Here is a 25036-nt window from a genome sequence, read left to right as displayed (position 1 = left end):
AAACTTATGTCTTCGATTAAAATGATTTTCTTTAATGAAAATGAAATCATATTCATCAAAGTGTTTTCATTTCAGACGAAAACGAAATCGTCTTTGTCATTATAAGTCTAATTTGTGCAGTTAAGGAGAAGCTCATTATAAACAAATTTAACATAACATTGAAAACATCCTTTAGCAACACAAACAAAAATAATACCACCTCAAGCTAAACCCTAAACAGTAGACAGGGAGGTAAGTGTTGTAGAAATGCTGTAGTGTTTTCTTTCCACCATTACTCATAGCCGTTTGTTAATAAACACATAAAACGAGGGGAACCTTTATACAAGAATAAGAATGATGCATTGGTATTTTTCATTTGTGACATTTAATTTTTTATTTAGCATCTTATATTAGTCAAATTATTTATTTAAGATTGAATTAATTATATTAAATAAGTTAAATATAAGATTTAATGGATTAATCTTATAAATATTATATTAAATAAATTAAATATTTTATTTTAATATATTATCAATAGATTTCAAATCTATATATACCCCCACAATCATTGTATTACAGTGAGAAATTTACTCTTTATATGTTTTTCAGTAACTGTCAATCCTCTAATCTTACGTGTAGACACGCCACACCTTTGTCATGCAAGTACTCGTGTATAGCTCTAGAATTGGTCATTTCATACAGACGAATTAGAAGGAAGCAGTTACAAAGTGTTGTCATCTCTAAAAGAAGGCGACGGACTTTTTAAGCACCGACTCTTGTGTGGAACTAATGGGAAACTAATATTATGCGTTGGAGCACTTAGATTAAGTCAACTTATCTGCTGAATTTTTTTCTCACTTTAAGTTTCGTGTATAAATATCTAGCAAATAGGGATGCATACGAGTCAAGGCAACTCTAAAAAGGGTTTGACTTATTTTTTACTCCTTTTTGGTGTCTTGGGCTCATTGCGCATGTTGAACACATGTTCATATTTAACTCGTTTTATAATTGTAGTATTTATCATCAGTTCACATTTAATTTAGATTCGAATTCATTATGATCAGCTTTAAAAACTTATATTTCAAGCTCGATAAGCTCGACATTGAATTTGTATTTCAGACTTATGTCAAAGTCTGGATTATTGATATGTACATTATACGACATTATTTCAAAGTTCATTTATTAATAAAACCGAGCCGTGCTTGGCTTTCGAGCCATGCGAATCAAGCAAGACACTTATTCGGGTTTTGGTTCATACTTGTTATCTCATATTTATACTCAGATTCGTTTGAGTAAAATTTATTTTAAACTCAAATAAACTCGCTTTGAATCCAACCATTCCCATAAAAACATTGATGCAACAAGTTTTGTTCATAATTACTAACTAGATGAATTTTAAATAAGATTGTGGGCCATGAAATTTTGGAAAGAATTAATTATCCGAAAATATGTTAATGACTTATAAATAATTTCTAATCATTTAAATAGCATCCACAATTGACAAAGATTTTTTACTTGTTTAATTTATAAAAGAAATATTATGTGCATCTAATTTTGAGTATATAATTAAATACAAAGATGATTTATCATTATATAATTGAATATTATTTTATTCTCAATTTAAAAACACACAATGGTATAAAATTAATATATTATTTAAATATTCAATTAGATAATCAAATTTCGGGGATTATTTTTTAGAGGAACTTATAAATTACCTTATTTATTGATTCTATATTTGACTATATCTCTTCAATTGTACAACAATTGAATTTTTTTTTTCAAAAAAAGTTATGGTATGCACATTAATTCATGCAAAGTTAAACTCACCATATTCATATATTGATTAGAGCAATGATATGTATATCTAATTTTGCGTATCTAATCGGATACTTAAATAGCATGTTATCATATAATTGAGTATTATGTTATTTTTAATTCACAATCATTCGATTATATGATGACAAATCATTTAAATATCTAATTGAGTATTTAAAATTGGGTTCAAACTAACTCAACTATTCCCACCCAAAGTTTGATTCATTGACAAAGTCACACCCATTAACTTTGGAAAATTTACATACCCACCCGTCAATTATTTCAATTAAAAAAATTTATTAGTTATAAAGGTATAAATATAATTTAATCAGTAATACTAAAAAAAAAAAATTTAATCTCCTTTCCTTATTTAGTTTTGAAAACGTATATTTTCCCTTAACTTAGTTTGAAAATTTACCTTTCCCTCTACCAAAATTTTGTTTTATTCCTCATAACAGTCTACCCCCTTATCTTTTATAAAATTACAGTTAATCCATATCTACAAAATTAACCTTCATTTGTAAGGCAGATTTATAAGAGTTCTTTGATTCTAAACCCTTAACTTTAAGAAGCTAATTCACATGGTGCATTTCTGTGTCAATAAACCAATATAATTAGAATATATATATATATCATCAAACAAAGAAGTTTGTAGAGTGTCATGCAAGAAGGTATATTAAGGGTGATGATAATTGAAGTCATGTATCTTGACAGAAATGAAGTTGCGAAGTGTAAGTCATGATAATTGAAAGCATGTATCTTTAAAAAGGTGATGAACAGTGAGCCCAAAATGTTACCAAGTTGTGAACTAAAGTTAAAAGAAGAGGACAATATATGAAAAAAGTAGCAAAGCAATGAATCTATTACGTGCCATTCTTTGGCCAAGAAAATGATACAGTAAAATGTAAAGGATAATTAACTCTTACCAAACTTTGAGAAGATCATTTGATAAGTCTTATTTGTGCACTTTAGGAGAAGCTCATTATCATAAAATTTAACCTAAAACAATTTTATGCACATTCAATTTTAAATATCTAATTAGATATTCAGATATGTGTTATCATATAATTAGTAACAATCAATCACATCTAATTAAATACTTGAAATTAGGTACATGCACATAATTTTATTGTTCTAACATAATGTTGAAAACATCCTTTAGCAACACAAACAAATTACTCAACAGAATTTTATAATAATGGAAACAATACCACCTCAAGCTAAACCCTCCTAAATAGTAGACAGAGAGATTAGTGTAGTAGAAATGTTTTGTTTTCTTTCCATCATTATTGTTAGTCGTTGATTAATAAATAAACAGACATAAAACGAGGGAAACCTGTATACAAGAGTAAAAAGGGCAAATAATATTCACTTCTTCACTTGTTGAAGAATATAATAAATATGAAAAAGCAAATCACGTGGCTTTGTGAATATAATAAGATTTATAAGTTTAATATGGGTAGTTGGCTTAGAAATATCAACTTTATTAGTGTAGTTATGGTTGGGGGGAAATTAATAGGAGTTGATTTAAAATCAAAATCAGAATCAAAATGCAAATCACTTAGATAGTTGATGACAAGAACACGAGACAGTGGATGGAGAAATAAAAAGAAAGAAGACATGAAGGTCCATGAGTACAAGCAACTAACATGATGGTGGGGTTGTCACATTGACATGCAGCTAAAAAAAGTGGGGCAAATTAAGTTTCTCTGTAAGGCAAATCCCATGATATTGACAGACCCAACAAGGTTGGATCTTTATACAAATATAGTTATATAGTGCGAGAAAGAGAAAGAAAGAAAGAAAGAAATTGTCCACTAAAAGATTGCTTGCTTTACTCTTGTTTGTACCATTATTTGTTGGTGGGTCTGGTGGAGAACTTGAATCACATAACAATGGGGAGCAGAGACAATCCAGATTGATTTTGGTTTGGGATCTTTAAAGAAAAAGACGAACTGGGTGGCAATTATATCAAAAGTATATGTTCTCACACTCATGGAAAACCCAATTGATGCTGACTTCTAATCCAACCTATTACAATGTCATCCTCCATTTATATTAAGTTAATTAATTGAAAATAGAAGGCCTAAATCACTTCATTTGCAGTGAAAAAGCACAACTTTTTTAGGGTTCCCATCTCCATCCGGGCTGCTCTTTTTTTCATGAAGAAGAGAATGTCACATCCTGAGAATGGAGGAGTATCCAAGAGGATAACTGTTCCATAAGACATACAAAGTTTAAAAAAAGTGATGAAAAAATGGTGTCCCAGCCAACATGTCATCTCAAATTGTTCATCAGTGGGTGCTGCATGTGCCATTATGCATATCACTTGGGGTTGCAGTTTAGAGCAAATACTTTGAGTTATTAACCACACTGTTTCTTCCATTATACACACATATACATGGTGGAGATGTCAATCTTAGTTGTACCATAAATGATGGTCGGAATTTGCCATTGGATGACTTTTATCATGGAAACCTCATCAGCTTTATTTCAATTACTGTATTTCCTTTCTTTCTTACTAGGATGTCCATAATTCAGTTAGAGCCATAAAATTGAATTGAATCATTTAAAAATTACAGTTTTGTTTGGTTTAGTTTGTTAAATGATTTGGTTTTGGTTGAAAAATTTTTAAATTGTTTTTTTAAATTTTGGTAATTTTCAAACCAAATTAAACTATAAACCATATTTCTTTAAAATATATATAATTATATTTGATAGAATTTTCTAATAACTAATTAGGTGTACAACTTGTTTTTTTATATTTATTTTATCATTTTCTTTAAATATATATTGTATGTATATTTGATATTTATTTTATATATTTATATTATATTTTATAAAACGATAATTTTATTAAATAATATATATAGCATGTATCGTATTGTATTATACATCTTTTAAAAAATAAAATATTATAATTTGCATGTCGTTATTTTGAAAAATATCACAAACACCCTTAATATTTTAAAATTTTTTGTTTACACTTTTACTGCATCATCATTTTCTTTAAAAAAATTATATCGATCTGTATCGGTAATATATATCATATCGTAAGATATATATTATATTGTATGATACGATTTGTGTATCATATTAATTCAATACAGCGTATGATATATATCATTTTCTAACTATATGTAAGATACGTATTATATATCGTATTGTAAGATGCGTATTATGTACTACAGATATTGATAACTATGGTTCAAACTGTAATTCAACCCAGATTAAACCATATTTTTTTCAATTTGGTTGGTTTTGTTTGAAATGTAAAATTGTTTGGTTTGATTTGAAAATTTTCGAAATTGTTTTTTAGTTTGGTTCGAAAAAACTCTCAAACCATATCATGCGCACCCCTACTTCTTATTTAATAATTCATAAAGTAATATAATATGTATCTAATTTGAGTACATCAATGAGTATATATTTGATGCGTGTCATCTGCGATTAAATGTTAGTTTATCTTTACTTTAAAATTATTCAATTATTTGATAATATAAATCAAATATATATCTATTTGTATACTTGAATGAGTACGTACAATTTTATTACAATTGATATCCTTTCAAATTCATCAACTACTTTAAAGTTCATCTTTTTATGAGCTTCAAAAACACTGTAGACATCGGGTTCTACTTGTTCAAGTTTGATTGATTCGTCTAGTTCCTAAACTAGTTCATGAAATTCTCCATAAAGAGCAAGTGAAGGGCAACTTTATGCATTGACCGTCCAAGTGGCCCATATCTTTATAGGAACTCATAAATCAAATCCAACAAATAACATATTGCAGCATCTTCAACATTGAACAGTTTTCCCACTCGTCTCTCTTTAGAAAAAGGAGAGGAACTTTGTACAGTTTTTTGATGGGTCATTATCATTAGTCATGCGAGAAATGATTAATTTTGTCCTTCTATCTTATTTCGGTCCTTGACCTTTTTATTATAATATATTATTATATAATTAAATAATTTTATATTATATTTATTTGAATAATATTTAATTATATAATAATATATTATTTTATATTTAAAATTAGATATACATAATATTATTCTAATTTAAAATTATAATAAAATTATATATATATCTATTTTAATACACAAATAAATACATATTTAATATATATTATTAAATAATTTTTAATTAAAAATAAAATAATATCTAATTATATAATACTATATTATATAATACTATATATATACACACTCAATACTACGTGCGCATACATTGCTCTTAAAATTATTTATACTGGACCTTAAAAAAACGTACTTCCGGTTTAGAAAACTAGCAGAACTTGTAATTTCTATTATCAACAAAGCCCAAAATGGCAAGCCCAACTGATTTTTTGGCCCATTGATAGAAACGTGATTAGAAATGGCATCGCATCCAACAGTGAAAGCTGGATTATTTGTTGGATATATTAATTTTTAATACGAAAATAATTAAAAATAATATTATATATACCTATTTTAAATATATAAATAAATATATATTTATATTTATTATTATATAATTGATTATTATTTAATCTTTAATTTAAAATTATCTAATCACTTAATAATATATATCAAATATATATTTATTTATATATTCAAAATAAGTATATATATTTGTTCAGTATAAATAACTAATTTAATTAAATATAATTTTGTCTTTCATTTTTTATTTCAACAAAACCCTAAAATAAAACCTAAATCTTTATTAATACGTAACTCTTATTTGCGATATCTTGCATGTAAAGTCAAAATCAAACAAGATATATTATTACATTTATATAGTAAGACCGATATTAGCTTTAAATTTTGTTGATCTTTAAAGCTACAATGATTGTACATTGTTATTTTATGGGTATTTACTTACGTGATATGCATTATTCTAAGTTAGTAAAAAGTTCTTGGGATTTAAATATGCATGAATTTAAAAAAAAAAAAAACAATGTGAAATTTCCCTAGTTCATAGTATTTTTTACTCGATCCCTAAGGGAGTTTATGAAAACTTTTTACTCCATCAAAGGCAGGGTAGAAAATTTTTATGCAAACTCTAGGAGCCTTAACGTAATTTTTTTTGAGTGAACGAAAGGTGCGATAAATATTTTATGTGAACTCTTGGGGTTTATGTAAATTTTTTAGGGAGTTTTGTGCCCAATATTTTGATTTTTAAGAAAGATAGAAAAGGCAATAGATAACAAAACTGTTAAAATAATAAAAAATATTGAATAAAATTATAAAAATTAGAATCCATTAAATCACATATTATAATCAATATCATATATCATATTATATGATACATTTTAAAAAAAATAAAATTATAAAAAATTGCAATTAACACATCATCATTTAAAAAATTCACAAAAACCCCTAAAATGTTAAAAATTTCATATACAATCCTTCTAAATCATCATTTTTTTTAAAAAAAATATCAATATGTATCAATAAAATATGTTATATCGTAAAATCCGTATCATATTATATGATACATTCAATATATTATATTAATTCAATACATCTATAAAAATATTTTATTTTTTACTTATATCATATAATATTATAAAATACTTATCATATATCATAAAATATTGATAACTATGAATAATTTTAAACAAAATACTATCCAAATAGCTATAAAATACAAGGATGCAATTAGTAAAATGCATTACAACATCGACCACGATAATAGTGTTGCATGTCAGTTTCATTATATGTGAGATCACTCCAAATTCCCCAAAAACCCATGTCCTAATAAATTACAAAAAATTATAGGACTATCCTATGTATGGCCGTTTGAGCCCTAACGTCTACAAAATTGTCATCAACAAAATCAAATGGGCATCCACACTCGCGTAATTGATGAACTTAAGCCCTCTTTTTTTATTCATTAATATCATTTTTTATTTCCACATGCATATTTGCTGATTTATTTATTACATGGAGTTATTTATTATTGTGGAGTGCTAGATTTTCTACCGCAAAGCCAAAACCTAACAGAAAAACATATATATAACTCAACACGAGGGCAGCCTGCCCTTCCCTTTTCCCTGGCTTAACATCTGAATGCTTATGTGATGACTGTGGGCTTCTCCCTTCCTGTGAAATCCTTCAGCTTTGACACGGACAATGCCAGATCTGAAACACGTGTATAATTTTTGTATAAAATAATTATGTAATGCTATGTATACATATTTTTTACTATACAATTGGGTACACAGAAAACGTATCATTGTTTGATTGGGTATTACTTTATTCTTAATTTAAAATCATTCAATCACATGATGATACATCATCTGTGTAACTAATTATATGCTCAAAATGTGTTCACATAATTTTATTAAAAATAATTATGCAAGCAAACTGGAAACTTTGCACAGTTGAGGTTTAACTAACCTATTAATGGTTTTAAGGCTTCTTGAGCATCCATATCGTGTTTAGAGACATCCGGCTCAAACTGTTCGATGTACATTCTGACAGTTGCACCAGCCGAACCAGTTCCCTGTTAATAAGAAAGTCATGGTTGAATAACACAAATGGTTCAGATTTTGGACAGAAAACAAAGGATGGTGGGTGCATACGGATAGACGGAATATTATCCTTGATCCATCTGTGAAAACAAACCGGACACCTTGCTTCGTTACCACACTTCCATCAACCTAAACCATTCAATATAGCGGATTAATGGAAAGAAGGATTTTTAAGAAAAAAATGGGACATGTACAGAGCTTTGACTCACTGGATCAGTGTATGTAAAGTCGTCTGCAAATTGAAGGGTGTAACTTCCTGCAACATGGAATTTTGAGACAGTCAAACAGCCTGAAGCACAGGATGTTATGCAAAAAATAAATGCTGCGTACAACTTACCATACTTATCCCCTGTCTTGCTTTTAGAGATCAAATCTCTAAGATATTCTACCATTTTATTGGCTCCTTCGGTTTCACATTCCTGAACAAATATTAGAACGAATCAGAGTTGCACTTCTTCCAAGGATGCAACTTACTCGAGTTCACAGTTTAGGAAAATGCATTGAAACTGGAGTGAAAACTATAAATTTTTCATGTGATTCATGATGCAGCTATGAAACTTACTTCATAGTCATATCTTGAAAAGAAGTTTCTACCATATGTTGCCCAATGTGCTTTCACAACATCCGCGACAGATACCAATTTTTCCCCAGGCTTTTTGTCTTTGTTTCGGTATGCAATGATTGAAAGCCATGCCAGTACAGCCCTGTCATTTGGAAAATTAGTAGTACCACTTACTAGAAATTTAATGGAATATAGGCAGCAAAGAAGAAACAATGGTGATACTCCAATACATGTAATTATTCAGAAAAAGAAAACATCATTCATATCATGTAAACAAGGAAAAGTTGCCTTATAATATAGAGGTCATGTAGGACTAAAAAGGCAGGGAATCAGGTCAACAATTGATAATTAAAGAAAATAAAATAAATACCTTGAAAATTTCAGCCCTCAATCTAGCCTAATTTGAAACTATATTATAGAATATGGATGCAGTCAAAGTAACTCGACAATATGATTTTCATGAGAAGACCCAAGCCCAAGCCACTGATTTTGAAGATTTTGCACACACCATAAAATGAAAAATGCAGAGATGTAAGATTTTTCAACACGTTTCAAGTTTAAAAAAAAAAATCCACAATGAAATTAAGATCAACTGCTGAAATCTCAGCTAGTTTTGATAATTATATAAAATGAAAACAGGTGTGTAACCCTCTCCCAACAAATCAGGTGTGTACTTTATTTGAATGTGGGTGGAGGGTGTTATTTAATGGTTTCATGAGGATTCCCAATATCACCTTCTGAACCTCATAGTTTTGTGCAGCTAACTACTTTAGTTTGGCTATTGAAAAGAACCTTAAACCCTCTTCATCCAGACCCATTCCTTCAACTAAGGCAGGGAATCAAAGCTCCCAGTTGGTTCAGCAGGATCACAGAGGCAATCCTCTACCAATAAATAACTTCTCATAAACTAGAAATAAATTCAAGAAGAGTTACACTAGTGATAAGAATAGCATTTTTAGAAGTGTAATCAAATCAGAAGATGTATGGCTAGACAAACAACAATACAAAAATTGATGACATACCTACAAACATCAAATGTAATGGAGCTTTCACCTGAGTTGGTTCTCTTATAAACTCATCTAATCAACAAAAGTAACATGCTGTGTGATGCTAGTACAGCTAATTTATGACCAGAAAAGTTGTCTATGTCTATTTGTCCACGTGAAGGGCTCTAATGATGAGCTAAAACATGTTTTAACACATTGAAAAGTCACAATTCACAAACATGAGTTCATGCAGCCAACTCAAAAAACAAGTCTGAGTGGTATGCCTTTATTTTAGTAAATGTAGCCATGCTTTCCCAACACTAATCAAGTGGGCACTAATTCATATAGAGAATTACCATATGCCATCCTTCTCACGAATATGATCAGAGCCTGTACCAAAACTTTCTTCCCCACAAACTGACAACTTCCCAGCATCCATAAGATTTCCGAAAAACTTCCATCCAGTAGGGACCTATCAATTTTGAGTTATGTAGAGGCGTCCCAGTGTATGTAAATACCAGGTACTAATCACTATGATCAAAGTAACAAAACATTAACTTAATTAGTGCTTAACCTCAAAAAATGGAAGCTTCAATTTTTCAGCAACACGATCAAGAGCACCACTTGTTGGCATGGATCTGGCTAAACCCTGAGAAAAGCTGAGTCATTTATCTTAGGTTTTAAAAATATTAACATGAAAAGAAAAGGTGCTTGTGCTTCCTACCTTAGGGCCACTCTTAAAGTATGGAATGGCTTCCTGTGCATTTGCTGCAATAATTGCAACCGAGTCTGATGGAGTAACAAAAAACCCCTTTCCTAGAATCATGTTTCTATCACCATCCCCTGAACAAAAATGACAAAAAGAAGTTTGAATATTCGAGTATATACCATGTTTGAAAATCAACATGAAATAATAAGTGTTGTAAAGTCTAGAAGAATTCCCATTTATTAGGGATTTAGGATCTCTATCCCTATTTGTCAAGAATTTATGATCCCTATTTGTGAGCCTTAATTCTTTTTTTAGGCAATGTTATGATTATGTTTCCTTGTATTTTATATTTAAATTTCTCTTATTAGGGTTCTTATTGTGGGTATTTACTGGTAGCTATGTCCATTCAAATATAAGTAATTGAGGTTTTTTTAACTCTCACCTCATTACAATAAGAAAAAATAAATAAATGTAGAAATTCTTCAAAAATTTCCAAGGACATAAGAAAAACATTACATGAGGGCTACATATGTGATATCATCACTACATGGAGAAGTAGATTTTTGCATTAAAAACAATCAAATTTCGAAGATTTTACTCCTTTCACATATATCTTTTATAACAAAGCACAAGCAGATTTATAACCTTGAGGAAATTTGCAAATTCAATGTACCATATACATTATGAGTGCCAATATTCTTTCAGGCAGTTGGAAATCCAAAAAAGAGCAAAAAAAAAAGCTGAAGAATTAAACATGTGTTCTGTCTCTGGTAATCATTTTTTACATACCATCACTTGCTGCTCCAAAATCTGGTCCATTGTCGCCATACATAACGTTCACCAAATCTTTTGCATACCTGTTTTTCAAGAAAAGTGAGCTATGCTTCGCAATAATTGCAATGAACCAGCTATGTAGCTGACATCAACTCTCTTACGTAAGATTGGGGTCAGGATGACCATGCCCAAAATCCTCCAAAGGCACCCCATTTGAAATTGAATCCTACACGACATGCCTAACATTTACTGTCAGGAAATTTAATAAAACACAAATAATAGTACATTCGAAATGTTTAATTTGTTCAACATACCGATTCAGCTCCCAACTTGTCCACAAAGATGGGTTTTGCATAAGCACCAGTAACCGCGTGCATGGCATCAAATATAAATCTACAATAGATACCAAGATAATAAGATTGATAATCATGAAATCTGAGGCTCTATAATCTTTAGAACTAAAACTAGGGCATAAATAAAAGATTTATCATTTCCATGAAATGAAATGAAAAATCACACCATAGAAAGGAAGGAGATAACTAAATATATATCGAGCAAGTAATATTGGCATGTGAATAGATATAATCAAGATAGTGGAAGTACAATCAGCTAAACTACTTTAATGATTACAAAGTTTTGGTGCTTAATAAACAAAAAAATAAAAATGAAAACCCAGAAAGATTGTGGAGTGGCAGAGATACTAATTTACTAACCATGCACAGCATGAATTCTGGTTCCAACAAAATCAACATGAATAATCACGAACACTTACTTCACAAAATCATAACCATCCATAGTAGTAAATTCACCATCTGGGAAATTCTATATTCCACAGAAATGTGACAAAGTAATTTTTAGAAATGACTGACACTCTTTCACAAGCACTGGGTAATGGATATCTTTAACCAAAAACGAAAATGACCCAGAAACATTTTGTCACTAAACATTCAGTATGTGAGTCTAGCTCCAGCAATTCAACTAAAGAATACTTAAATCACAAGTAATGGCCATTATACACAAAAAAGGTTCTTCTAATTCCCTGCCAAGTCATTTTTTATTTGGTATATCAATGAAGAGATTAAAGAAATTATGACAGATCAAGTTCAACAAGTAATGACCTGAAATTTGTTACTGGTGTAGACTATGAAGCTCAGCATTAGCTGAAGGCTTTAGTTGCTGCTACCACCAGATATTGGTTGTTGAAACTAGGGAGCTATTAAAACATTTCTGCCTACATATTATTTACCTCAGTAAAGAAAGTGTTTCAACTTTGAATCTACCAATAAGCCCTTCAAGCTAACCCTAGTGTGCATGATTGAAAGCCAAAGGGTACATAATAGAGTTGTGAACCATGAGGAAAACTAGGAATTATTAATGAAAAAAGCATTCCTAGAGGCTAGAAATATGTAAAAACTAGTCAATAGCACAAGCATTTTGAACCTGCATTAGGATCTTATCAAAACCATTCTGTTATGTGTTTATTTATTTGAAACCCATAAACCCTCCCTACATATTCACTGAGTTCTAAATTAGAGGCTACGTTTAGATTCAACCTTGGCAGAAACTAGTGAGATATATATATCCCCATGTAAAAGCAGAATTACTTTCCTCCTACGAATCTTTGACATCCATCAGTTGATCCCTATGATGAATCAAAAGAAGCGGCCCAAGGAGAAGAAGAAAGACAACAGACATGTGCCAGTAATAAAGACCGAGTATTTAAAAGAATGAGAAGCCACCAATGATTTAACTAGAAATCTTGCCCCAACAGAACAATGTGGTGAGATTGGATTTACAACATTGACAACAAATAATTTGTGAAAGCTTGATAGCATTTTCCATAAACACATAAAGACATTCATCAAAGAACAAAGGTACCCAAAGGCATTGGAACCTATTTCATCATTTTCATATAAAAGCACGATTTTTTGTGATGGCAACTTCTAGCATGCCTAGGAAAAGGCCTTTTCTGTGCCGATTGTGGTAGTTAAGGAAGAGGAGATATCCGTCGTCCGGAATTGGGGCTTGACTTGGGACATTGCTTAGCCATGGTTGATTTGATGCTTCTCGGTTTTGGCACGTTGTGGTGGTGGTTCTTTACTGCTAAGGCTTGTTTCTTGGGTGTTTCTTTGCTTTTGGAGTACACTTGCTGCTTGTATTTTTGCATTTGTATTCTCTTGGATCTTCTTGACTCCTATCTTGGAAAGCTCTTCAATAGGCTCTCAAGAAGGTTTTATGTTGTTTTGTTTGTTTTCTCCTTGTTTTCTTTTCACTTAGGGGCTTGTTCTATGGAAAAGATTTGAGATGGACCTTTATATCGTCTTTGCTTAGCTGTGCTAGCTTGTTGATTCATGCTTCAAGTTGTGCTTTGGTTGTATTTCTTGTTCTTTGTTAATATATACTTACTTACCAAAAATACAAACCTTCTAGCATGCCTTACATCTATTAGAAGGTAAATAAGAAAAAAGTTGTGCATCAACCAAAATGAAATATGCTAGGAAGCAAAAAATATCTACTAATACCAAAATAGTGAAAATTCCTATTTGGTAAAGGACAAAATACCTGAAATCAGGTCGTGAAAGAAGGCTTTTGATGAGAGGGAAATCAAAAACATTCTGCACAAAAATAAAACTACTATGAAGTACACATGAATCATGATCTTAAATTGTCAAAGATGTCTCTGATGTTTCCCACCTCCATCAGCTCCAAATAGTCAGAAACTGGATCTACTACTTCAACACTGAAGTTTCCAAATTGTGTAACTCCGAGGCTAGAAAGATCAACATCAGGAATGTCGGCCATTTTAATCTCAGAAATCTATACAGCAAGAGTCAAAATTTACACAAAGAGTCAAAACAAACCCACACCCATTAACACATATTGTGTTGCTTAGCTAGCAATGGATGTATAAGTGATGAGTTTATTGCTCACTGCTGTGACAGAACCTTAGAAATTTTCCTAACACAAGTTCAACAGAATATCTACCTCGAGCAAAAGCAAATCCATCAAGAACATTTCACACCATAACAAAAAACTAATCGACTAAATTGGATTGTGTATGAACCAAAAGAATTGCTAAATTAGTATATCAAGTAAGAAATTATAATTTAAAGGTATTTCACTTTTTCAAACAATACATATTAGCACAAAGCAGAATATGTTTTAGAGAAAAGGTTGAATAGCAGTAAATTCACAAGCAGACAAACAGACCAAATACTTACAGATAGTGTATTTCCATAGATCTTGTCAGTTATGGACTCCGGAGCAGGCTGCCCACTGCTGTAATTAAACTGAAATATGAACAACAGAAAAAATGGAATGTGAACTAAGAAAAACATTACATAGAGAATTCCAAATGACAGGATACTATCAATAGCAAGGAAAACTGCTAATATATGAATCACAATTTAGAAAATTCCCACAATTATATAACAGGCTATTCTCAAAAATAATAGAAAATTGATTCCCATAGTTTAAACTGTAGAATATAATTTTTAAAATCTTTCTCATGTAAATTATATAAAGGATCAAAGGTAGATAACGAGTAGAAAAATGATCACAAAGGCTTGTAGGTTCTATCACAGTATTTACATCTGAATTAGGGCCAAAGCATAATGTGAGAAATTCACCTTGATACCCCAATCATAGTCTGGCCCACCAGGATTATGGCTTGCACTCATTATGAATCCACCATTGGCCTGTCAAAAAAATGAGTAAAACTAATGAGGCCAAAATTTAGCAGCAAATATAGAGATAAAGAAAAGCAAAAAATTGCCTTCTGCTTCCTGATTACAGCAGAAACAGCTGGTGTTGACATAATGCCATCCCTGCAATAGTGGAATCCAATTTAATATTTCACATAGAAACCAGAATCAAGAACGTTGTAGGAAAAAAAAGGTTATTAAATTACAAAATGTTGACACCATAACATTGTAAGTAGCTTCAGTTAAGGAGAACCAAAACTATTAATAGAGTCACTTGATGCTCCATCACACCTATTTGTAAAAGATACAGTTTCATGTTGATGAATGCACAGAAAACTTTAGTTAAATTTCTTTAATATTGAAAATCAACAAAACATAATTCCAAATTCTCATTTATCCCCTAGAGATCAGAAAACTCACCCCATCAACTTCTCATATAAGAGTCACAAGGTTACCAAATATAATGGGCGGAGGATGCAAAATCATATGATAACAATTGTTTTTTGTTCTTCTCTTCTTGTAATTTATTTGTTAGACTTTATAAAAGACATAATCAACCAAAATGTCATTTAAGAAAAAGTAATTTTTGAATAAGTTAAAAAGGAGAGAAGTCGTACAAGCGTCCAAAAAGTTTGGTTAAAACGTCCTCTGCAATCCTTATTACATTAATGACATGCATAAAATTTAAAATTGCAATACAGTGCAATATCTATTGAAAAACTGCAATTGATTGATAAAATAGTGACTTAAAATGAACAACTTATGCAATTCTTCGACAAAAAATATAAATAAATAATACCATCTTTTTTCCTTCTCTTTTTCCCGTCTAATTCATGGGATAAAATTTCCTTAGATCGACATGATTTTTAAATTTTATAGAACTTTTAATCTAGTTATAAAATGTAATGACACTGCAATCTTTGAGTATTTGTAATTTTAGTACAATAAAAACATTTTCCTCTACAAGGAGATAAAAAAGCAATGCATTTTCATCAATATCAAACAACTATTTTGGGAACATATACAGGCAGCCAGTACTAGTGGAACAGTCAAGAAAGTAAAGGACAAACTTGTTGGCACGAAAAAACATAAAAATACCTAAGTTGTTCACATTTTTTAAGTAGTTAACAGCCAACAATGGATTTTTCATAAATTCATAGTCAATTCTTAAGGTCTTGTTTGCCGTCTATTTTATAACCTGATAACAAACAAGCTAAACATACTGAAGCCACGGTCTCCATACTAGCAACCCATGTAATTGCCTGGGAATTCTGGCATATCCCTAATTTGGAGTTGGATAAGGTTAAGAAATCTCTCTAGGAAGATATTCAGGCACCTTAAGCAGCGTGATAGAAGAGGAATTTTATAATGAATGGGGGAGAGATCTAATATGGCACGGAAAAAATTACATTCAGATCAGGTATCAATTTTTACAAATCCTCTGTTAAGACAACAGACATTAAAGGAAGAATATATGGTATACCAGCTTTTAATGGAAAACTGTAATGTCACAGACCAAATATCATTTACGAAATTTTAAACAAATTTCATCAGACATTGTACATACTGTGTGCAAGTGATGCTCATTGAATAGTGTTATATGTCCTTGAGTAATAACTAACAACTTGTCCTAATTTAAATTAAGACAACAAAAATCTCATCCAACACAACAATTACTCAATGCAACAGATGTACTCACTCTTTATTCCAGAAAGAGGGTCACAAAAGATTTGCCTTACAACGGTGTTCAACAATGTCTTCCTATTCTAGCATTGCAGAATTATAGCTATATTATCAAGAACCTGAACAAATTAAATTGCTTACTTGCCAACCAGAATTTTGCCAACACCATTCCCTGCAGCAACTTTGATAATAATCTGCATTTCAAATTAAACAGGCATAACAAAATGGAAATAGAGTTTTCTGATTCTCATATCAACTGATACAGGGATGTAATATACTAAAATTGTAACTTTAATCAACCAATACAAACTCTGACCTGTGAAGCTTCCTTGTTAAAATAGCGACCATCTCCTCCTAACACCAAAAGCCCATTCTTGTAGTCTTCCGGTGGCAATGAATTAAACAATGCCTATGCATATAAGATTTCAATCCATATTCAGCATCAAGTACTAAAATAAAATCAATGTCATTAAAAATAAAAGCCAAAATCTCGAACCTGGATCCAATTTGCGAGGTAATTCTCTTCCTTAAAAACTTTAACCTACAAAGCACAGATTTGAATAAAGTAAACAAATATCAAGACCAAATTACACACCATTGCCTATAAAATTAAAAATCAAAGTAAATGCATCAAATATGAACTTCATCCAACACAACAATTATATCACTTTAATTTAATCAATTAATCTACTTCAATCAAAATCATTTCCACTTAATCAAAGAACAAGAAAACCAATTAAACCAATAAAAATGTTACCTTCTTTCGTAGACCACTGGTTCCAGTCTTTTGGCCCTCGATCGGCTTAGTAGACACTGAAGTAATCTGAAGCAAGTACACAAGTTCAAATAATTTTTTTTGTGAAAAAAACAGAGAGAGAAAAGAATTGAGAACCTTAATGCCTTCAGGCTCAGCAATTGCAGTGGAAGAGGGGGAGGCGGCTTTGACAGAGAACGAATGCGAATCTGATGTTCTAATAAGAGCCAGTTTTGATGAAGATGAAAGGAGAGAGAAAGATGACGAGGAAGATGTGTAAATTATCCATGGTTTGAATTTGACAGTTGAAGGATACGAAGATAATAAAAGACTGTTTAGTCTGAGAGAAGAAGAACAGGAAGCCATCGAAGCTGATTGCGATTCTGGACCCTAACTAGTGCTGTGTAGTTAAAAAGAGTCGGAGAAGGAAGTGATTGAAGTAGAAGACAGTCTACTAGTTTTTGAGATCTGAGAAAATCTAACGACTGTCACATGTACTTGGGGACTCGAAATCCACTTATCTACTCTAAAATTTCACGTGAGCCTGATAGTGCGAACTGGTTACTTTTTCCACCCCTCAAGTTATTCCTTGTTCTTTTGAGGCCGATGACTATGTCGCACCCAAGGTTTGATGAAATGACAATTATTGCTTTTAAGTTTAAAAAAGTCAAATTCACACCCGTTATCCATTAATATTATTGAATCTATTAAGATTTTTAAAATAACTATTTTACTCTTTAATTAAAATTACAAAACTACAATTAAACTTAATATGAATATCAAATTACTAAGATATGTTTACCAATTTAAACTTTATCACTTAAATTCTTAAAAAATATAAAAAATCTAACCAACTTTAAAATATTGTATTTTGATTAATTTTGTAATAGTGTAATTGTTATTTTTTGAACTTTTGAGAGGCATATTAAATTTTTAAAATTTTTAAAAACACCCTTAGCTTTTTTGTATCACCAAAAATTCACTTAATTTTTTTATTATCGCATTTAATATTTTTAAAAATTATAATTTACTCTCTAAAGTTTTGAAAAGAAAAATAGAAAAATAAGGAGAAAGAATAAAAGAGCAAGAGAAAATAGAAAATTTATGTAAAATAACTTTTTTCCTCTTTTACTTAAAATAATTTACTAACAAACGTGGATAATAGATAAAAATTTAATTTTTTAAAACTTAAAAAATAAAAATTTATCCTTCCAGCAAACTTTGGGTAAAAATTAGTCTTTCAGCCTTTTTTTAATATTGCAACTTTATTTTTATTTTTCAATTTTTGCAATTGATATTGTCACAAAAATCATAACACGTTGGATGATTGATATACTTAAAAAATCATAACAGTCCTACCCTGGAAGTTTGCAAATTACCTGGGAACCCCCCTCATGGTCCATTTGGTCATGTTTGGGCGTTTCCAAGTAAGGGCAATTATTAGATAAATATTTTAATACCATTAACCAAACATAACTGAACTAAATTATGTTATAATTAGTAAAAAATACACAAAATTGAATTGCATTTTATAATACAAGCATATAGATTCTTCTTCAAAATGTATTGAATTGAAAGTTGCAAATTTTTGTTTTCCCTTTATGAAATGAGCTAGACTGGGCTCGAATTTAATTTGAATTTGGTTGAATATGAGTAGGTTCAAGATTGTTTACATATTAATGAATCGAATCAAGTCAAATTCAAACTTTTTTCATAATTGCATTTGATAAGCTCGAGCATAAGCTTGGACTTGTTACTTTATAATTGAGTTGAATTCGAAGTCAATCATATTCAAATTTGATTCAGTTTGAATCTAACTCTAGTAACCACTTTACAATCTCATTTTGTATATCATTTTTTCAAAATTTGAATGTTAAATTGCGTGAGGCTTAACATTCATACACCTTCTATTTGCATATTTAAAGTCGGATTAGAAATGGGAATTATTATTTTATGATTTAAAGTTATTTTTATTTTTTAATTAAAACAAATTTGAAAGAGTAGGTGAAATTTTTTAACTATATGATATGTTTTGGTCTAGGTTTAAAAATAATATCAGATTAGTTGATTTAATTAATCGAACTCTCATCTATTGATAACAACAGTTTTGATTCATTATAAAACTATTTTTCGAGTTAGATTGAATTAGATCAAATGATTCGAACAATTAAATCAAGTAAAAAAATCAGATTTAATCTAACCAATATTAAACAAATAATTTTTAAAAAAATTCATTATTGAAATTAAAACCCAAATCTTCATCTTTTAATTTTAAATATGTATCTATTAAATTAAGTTTTTTATATTAAAATAATTTATATGATATATATTTTTGACAAATTAAGTAAAATTATTTTAAATATATTTTTAAACGATTAATCAGTTCCAACACTAATTAAACAATTCCCTTGACCAAGTCATATCCAATTTAATTCCAAAAATATTAGTTTTGGTCACTTAGTCTTATAAAACTAACAAAATCTTATGAGATAGAGCTAGCTGGAAGGGCATTATTAGGTGATTTAGAGTTAAACAAAAGATGCAGTAGAATAAAATAAAAATAGAGTAATATTATATGTACAAATAATAAATATAAATTTTTATGTAAATGATAACATGTATTATGTGATCAAATATAGTTTTATCTTTAATATAAAATTATATAATTATATAATAATATGTTATTATTTATATATAAATTTATATATATTATTTGTATATTAGTTTTATCGATGAAAATAAAGGGTTTACAATCCAAGGTGTAATTCAGGTTTGCGATAAGTAAGGCTGAACTCGAATCAAGCTTATTCAAGCTCAAGCTTGAGCTATTCGTCAAGTTTTTCAATTAAAAATTTTGATATAAAATGACGTCGTTTTGATCAATATGTATGAAAACGACGTTGTTTTAATAACGAAAAACAAACCGAACTAAATTCGAGTTGAGTTCGAGCTTGACTTTCACTAGCTCGACGAGCTCGAGCTTGAACTCGAGTTCAGTTATATGTAAACCGAGCCAAGCTCAAGTTCGGTTTGACTCGAATCCAACCCTAGCGATAAGAGTGTGGAGACTACACAAACGTAACAGGGCAGTAGCCATGTCCCCATAGCTTTGGACTAGAGATGGCAATTTGGACCCTACTTTAGGGGCCCCGACCCTTCCCGACCCTAACGGGGAGGGGATTCCTCGATAAAAATGGGGAAATGGGCGGGGATGGGGACGAAAAAAATCCCCGTAATCGGGGACGGGTCGGGGATGGGGATACATGTGTCCCCGCCCCGCCCCGCCCCTCCCCTCCCTTCCCCTCTCCACCCCCTAAACCTAATATATTAATATAATAATTTCTAAATTATTAAGTTTTAGAAATTTTTACATTATGATTTATTAAAACTATAACTTTAATTTTAGTAATTTTTGAATTATCAATTATTAGCTTTTACTAATTTCTAAACTATTAATCTAATATATTAAAAAAAACCCCAAAATCTCATTATCATAAAATATAAATGCATCAAATTAATTTTATTTCAACTTCAAAACTTAGTTAGTCAATCCACCAAGTTTTACACAAAAAAAATAATAAATTATAAACTTGATAAAATCAATTGAAGTGAATGAAAAGTGTTAAATTTAATGTTATTATAAAATTACTCTAAATCACATACATGAAGAGCTACTAATGAAGAGATTGATTATTGCATATTGTTAGATTTTATGAAAACTTTATATTTAAACTAAAATAACAAAGAATATTTTGTAGCTCTTGTAGCAAGTGATATTTTGGGAAAATATGATTTATTTTATTTATTGAAATATATAAAAGAATTAAAATTTATATTTATGGGTATGGGGAGGGGATTTTTTCCCGCGGGGACGGGGAGGGGATTTTTCTTCGCGGGGACGGGATATTTCCCCACGGGGACGGGGCGGGGATGAGGAGGGGATTTTTTCCCGCGGGGACGGTGAGGGGATTTTTCTTCGCGGGGAGGAGACGGGGATTATTTTTTATCCCCGCAACAGGGACAGGGTGAGGACCGGGATTGATATCCCCTCCCCGCCCCTCCTCATTGCCATCCCTACTTTGGACACTTCACTGATTACAAAATTCATTACCCTATGAGCTTGGCTCAGTTCGAGTCCAACCCTAACAATAAGGGTGTGGAGACTACACAAACGTAACAGGGCAGTAGCCATGTCCCCCTAGATTTGGACACTTCACTGATTACAGAATTCATTACCCTGTCCTCTGTAACAAACTTATTTCCAATTTTTTCCCCGTCCTGGCAACCACAACGAATGGGCCCCGGCCTCATTATCTTCGCCGTAGAATTTCAGCTTTCTCACTCTCGTCCAAATTGTTCAAAGTCTAACAATGGCCCAGTCTGTCATGAAGACGAACGAATATACAGTAAATTGGCCCGGTAATTTCAATGAAATATTAGAAGCACCCTTAAAGACAATTACGTTGAACAATATGAATTTAATTTTGAATATATAATTTAGTATTAGATAATATATTATAATTGGATAATTTTAAAAAATAATAAAATAATATATAGTCATATGATATATTATTTAAATACTCAAAATTGAGTACACATAATATTACTTTATATTAAAAATCTAAAAGCTCTATGAGTTACCAAATTATTAGTCTTCTGGATTGAATTTTATTTTTTTTATTTGAGAGATTAATTTTTTTTATTTTTCATTAAAGGGATTAATTTTTTAAATTTTTATTGAAAATATTATATTATATTATATTGTTTTATTTTATACAAAAATAAGTCTAATATTGAAGGACATTATCTATAAAGAATAAACAAGACCTAGCCAAAATTATAACTCATACAAACCTAAATCTTCAAAGACTTAATCAATAATTTTTTTGTGATAATTAAATCATAATTACATATTATGTTTTATTAGATTTAATAGCAATTAAATACTTTATATTTGTATTATTAACTAGATAAATTTTGAAAAGTATTAAAATTATGATTAATATTGTAGTTTATTTAGAAACATATTTTTAATGATATATCATATTAACTCGTATAAACATGTTTTGTATTTTTTCTGTATCTGAATTTTATGACTTTTTATAAGTATGTATTTTACTATTTATCGTATTATATCTATATAACTTTCATACTAATTTTTTTTTCCGTTCTCATATTTACTAACTAGGGTCAAGATAGGATTGAAGCTAAAAATCTATCTCTGTTTTTATTTATAAGTATAATTTTGAAATGTTCTTTCATTTACATTAGTTATTGTTTAATTGACATTATTTTCATGTTATTTAATATCAACATCATTGTGTCACTTGGCTATATCAACATACCAAAATGACCACATCAATGTTACGAAAAAATTAACATATCATTCTAATTCAATGTCATTTGAAAGTCAAGTGATTGTTTCCTTTTAAGATGTGACGACAAAAATTTACTAATTTTATAGAAAAATTTAAAAGTTTAACCTTTTTAATAGAAAAATCATATAGTTTACTTTACTCCTTTTAATAAGAAAATACAAAGTTAGATCGAACCATTCCCTCGACTAAATCGTATCCATTTTAATTCTAAAAATATTAGTTTTGGTGAAAAAAGTCTTATAAAAGTGATTGAATCTCAAAAGATAGAATTAAATGAAAGGTACAATAGAATAAAATAAAAATAAAATAATATTATGTGTATAAATAATAAACATAAATTTATATATAAATAATAATATATCATTATATAATTAGATATAATTTTATTTTTAATTTAAAATTATAATATTATATTATTATTTTTATATAAATTTATACATTAATTTTAGCCCTAAAAAGAAAGGGTTAACAATGCAAGGTGCAATTTCGTTGCCACTGATTATGGGTTCGTTTGTCTGTCAGGTGCCATGTCCCCATTGATTTGGACACTTAACTAATCTTACAAACTTATTACCAATTTAATTATCGTCCTCGACACCAGGACAAATTGGCCCCGGCCTCCTTATTTCGCCGTACAATTTCAGCTTTCTCTCGGTCTCGCAGCCCAGTATATAATGAAGACGGACGGATTAGACGGTTAATTGGCCCGGTAGTTACAATTAAAAAATACCTTTTAAAAGAAAGTTACGCTAAATAATTATATAAATTTATTTTTTTAATATAATTGAATATTAGGTAAAATATTTTGACCAGATAATTTTAAAAAGATAAATAAATAATATATAATCACATAATATATTATTTAGATATTTATTTAAATATTTAAAATTAAATATGTATGGCATTGCTTTATATTAAAAGCTAAAAAAATTATGAATTATCAAATTATTAGTCTTTTCGATTTAATTTTATTTTTTATTAAAGAAATTGATTTTTTTTGTTTTTTAATTGAAGAAATCAAATTTTATTCTATTGCACAAAAACAAGTTTGATCTCTAAAGGCGTTGGAAAAGTATTTTTTCTTTTAATTCAAAAATGATAACCAAGATTTATAATTCTTTGCCAACATGAACAACTAAGTGGACAATTGTCATCCACACAAGTCTCAAATTAACCACTTCATCTAAATTTATTTAAAAAAAAAAAACTACAAAACCCACAAAAAAATAAACAAAAGGCTAAAAGACTTGTTCCATCTAAGGTATGGTAAAATATTGAAGTTTTATTTTTCTAACTTTTAAGAATTCAAACACTCATTTATGAATTAATTTTTATTAAAAATTTTAGTTAGAGTTAAAAGTAAAATCGTTATTTAATAAAAAAAATAAAAAAATAAAAGTTTTATCATATTTTTCTTTACAAGTTTAAAAATCTTATAATTCTTCCCTGACGTAAGGTTTGAAAAGTGACTATTCATCTCTTAAATCTCTAGGTTTTCTTTCTTCTCTCTCTGATGACCATCTTCAACTACTAACGACAACGCTTTCAACCATAAACTGTAAAGAAACTTCGGTCGTCTCTTCCTAAGTCATGATGTTTAAATTTTTTAATAAATAACAGTTTTATCCTTAACTATAACTGTGATTTTTAATAAAAATTGATTCATGAGGAAGTGTTTGAGTTTTTGAAAGTTAAAGATAGAACTTTGAAAGTTTACCATTGGTGAAAGAACAAAGCCATTGGTATCACTTTCCAAGGGCAAAGGTATTAAGTTGTCTATCATTCAGGAGGCCAGCTAGAAAGAGGCAAGTAGCCCAGGTTGCAGATTTAGTTATATGATAAAATTTTCTACTTAAGTTACCATTTGATTATTGTTGTTTGTTATTGTTTTCTTTATAGTCAAGATATGATTAAAGCTAAAAATTGATCTTTGTTTTTAGTGATTAACATAAAATTTGAAATGACCACATCAGTGTTATTAACGAAAAAATTGACATATCATTCCAATGTATCGTCATTTGAAAGTCAAATGATCGTTTGATGTCTCCCATATGAAATGGTGAAAGTTAGACCACTTTTATAAGAAAATTAAAAAGTTTAATCCTGTAATAGAAAAATCAGAAATTTTAACCCTTTTAACAGGAAAAAAACAAAGTTTGATTTCTTCATTAA

The 25036-nt window shown here is 29.7% G+C and overlaps 1 protein-coding gene across 1 annotated transcript; it reads right to left on the bottom strand.

The window, feature by feature from the left end:
• Nucleotides 1–7389: 7389 nt before the first annotated feature.
• LOC123225905 (phosphoglucomutase, chloroplastic) lies at nt 7390–18020 on the bottom strand. Its single transcript, XM_044650265.1, has 22 exons — nt 17625–18020; nt 17490–17555; nt 17229–17273; nt 17049–17141; nt 16874–16926; nt 15121–15172; nt 14975–15043; nt 14567–14635; nt 14040–14162; nt 13908–13960; nt 11660–11738; nt 11507–11571; nt 11361–11428; nt 10587–10705; nt 10437–10511; nt 10219–10334; nt 8877–9018; nt 8652–8733; nt 8524–8570; nt 8366–8443; nt 8181–8286; nt 7390–7922 (listed from the first exon to the last, which is right to left on the bottom strand). Exons 1-22 carry the CDS (start codon nt 17850–17852, stop codon nt 7855–7857), a joined length of 1896 nt encoding a protein of 631 aa, XP_044506200.1. The 5' UTR covers nt 17853–18020; the 3' UTR covers nt 7390–7854.
• Nucleotides 18021–25036: the final 7016 nt, after the last annotated feature.

Source organism: Mangifera indica, chromosome 9 (assembly GCF_011075055.1).
Source record: "Mangifera indica cultivar Alphonso chromosome 9, CATAS_Mindica_2.1, whole genome shotgun sequence".
Lineage (NCBI taxonomy): Eukaryota > Viridiplantae > Streptophyta > Magnoliopsida > Sapindales > Anacardiaceae > Mangifera > Mangifera indica.
This window is presented reverse-complemented; position numbering and strand designations above follow the sequence as displayed.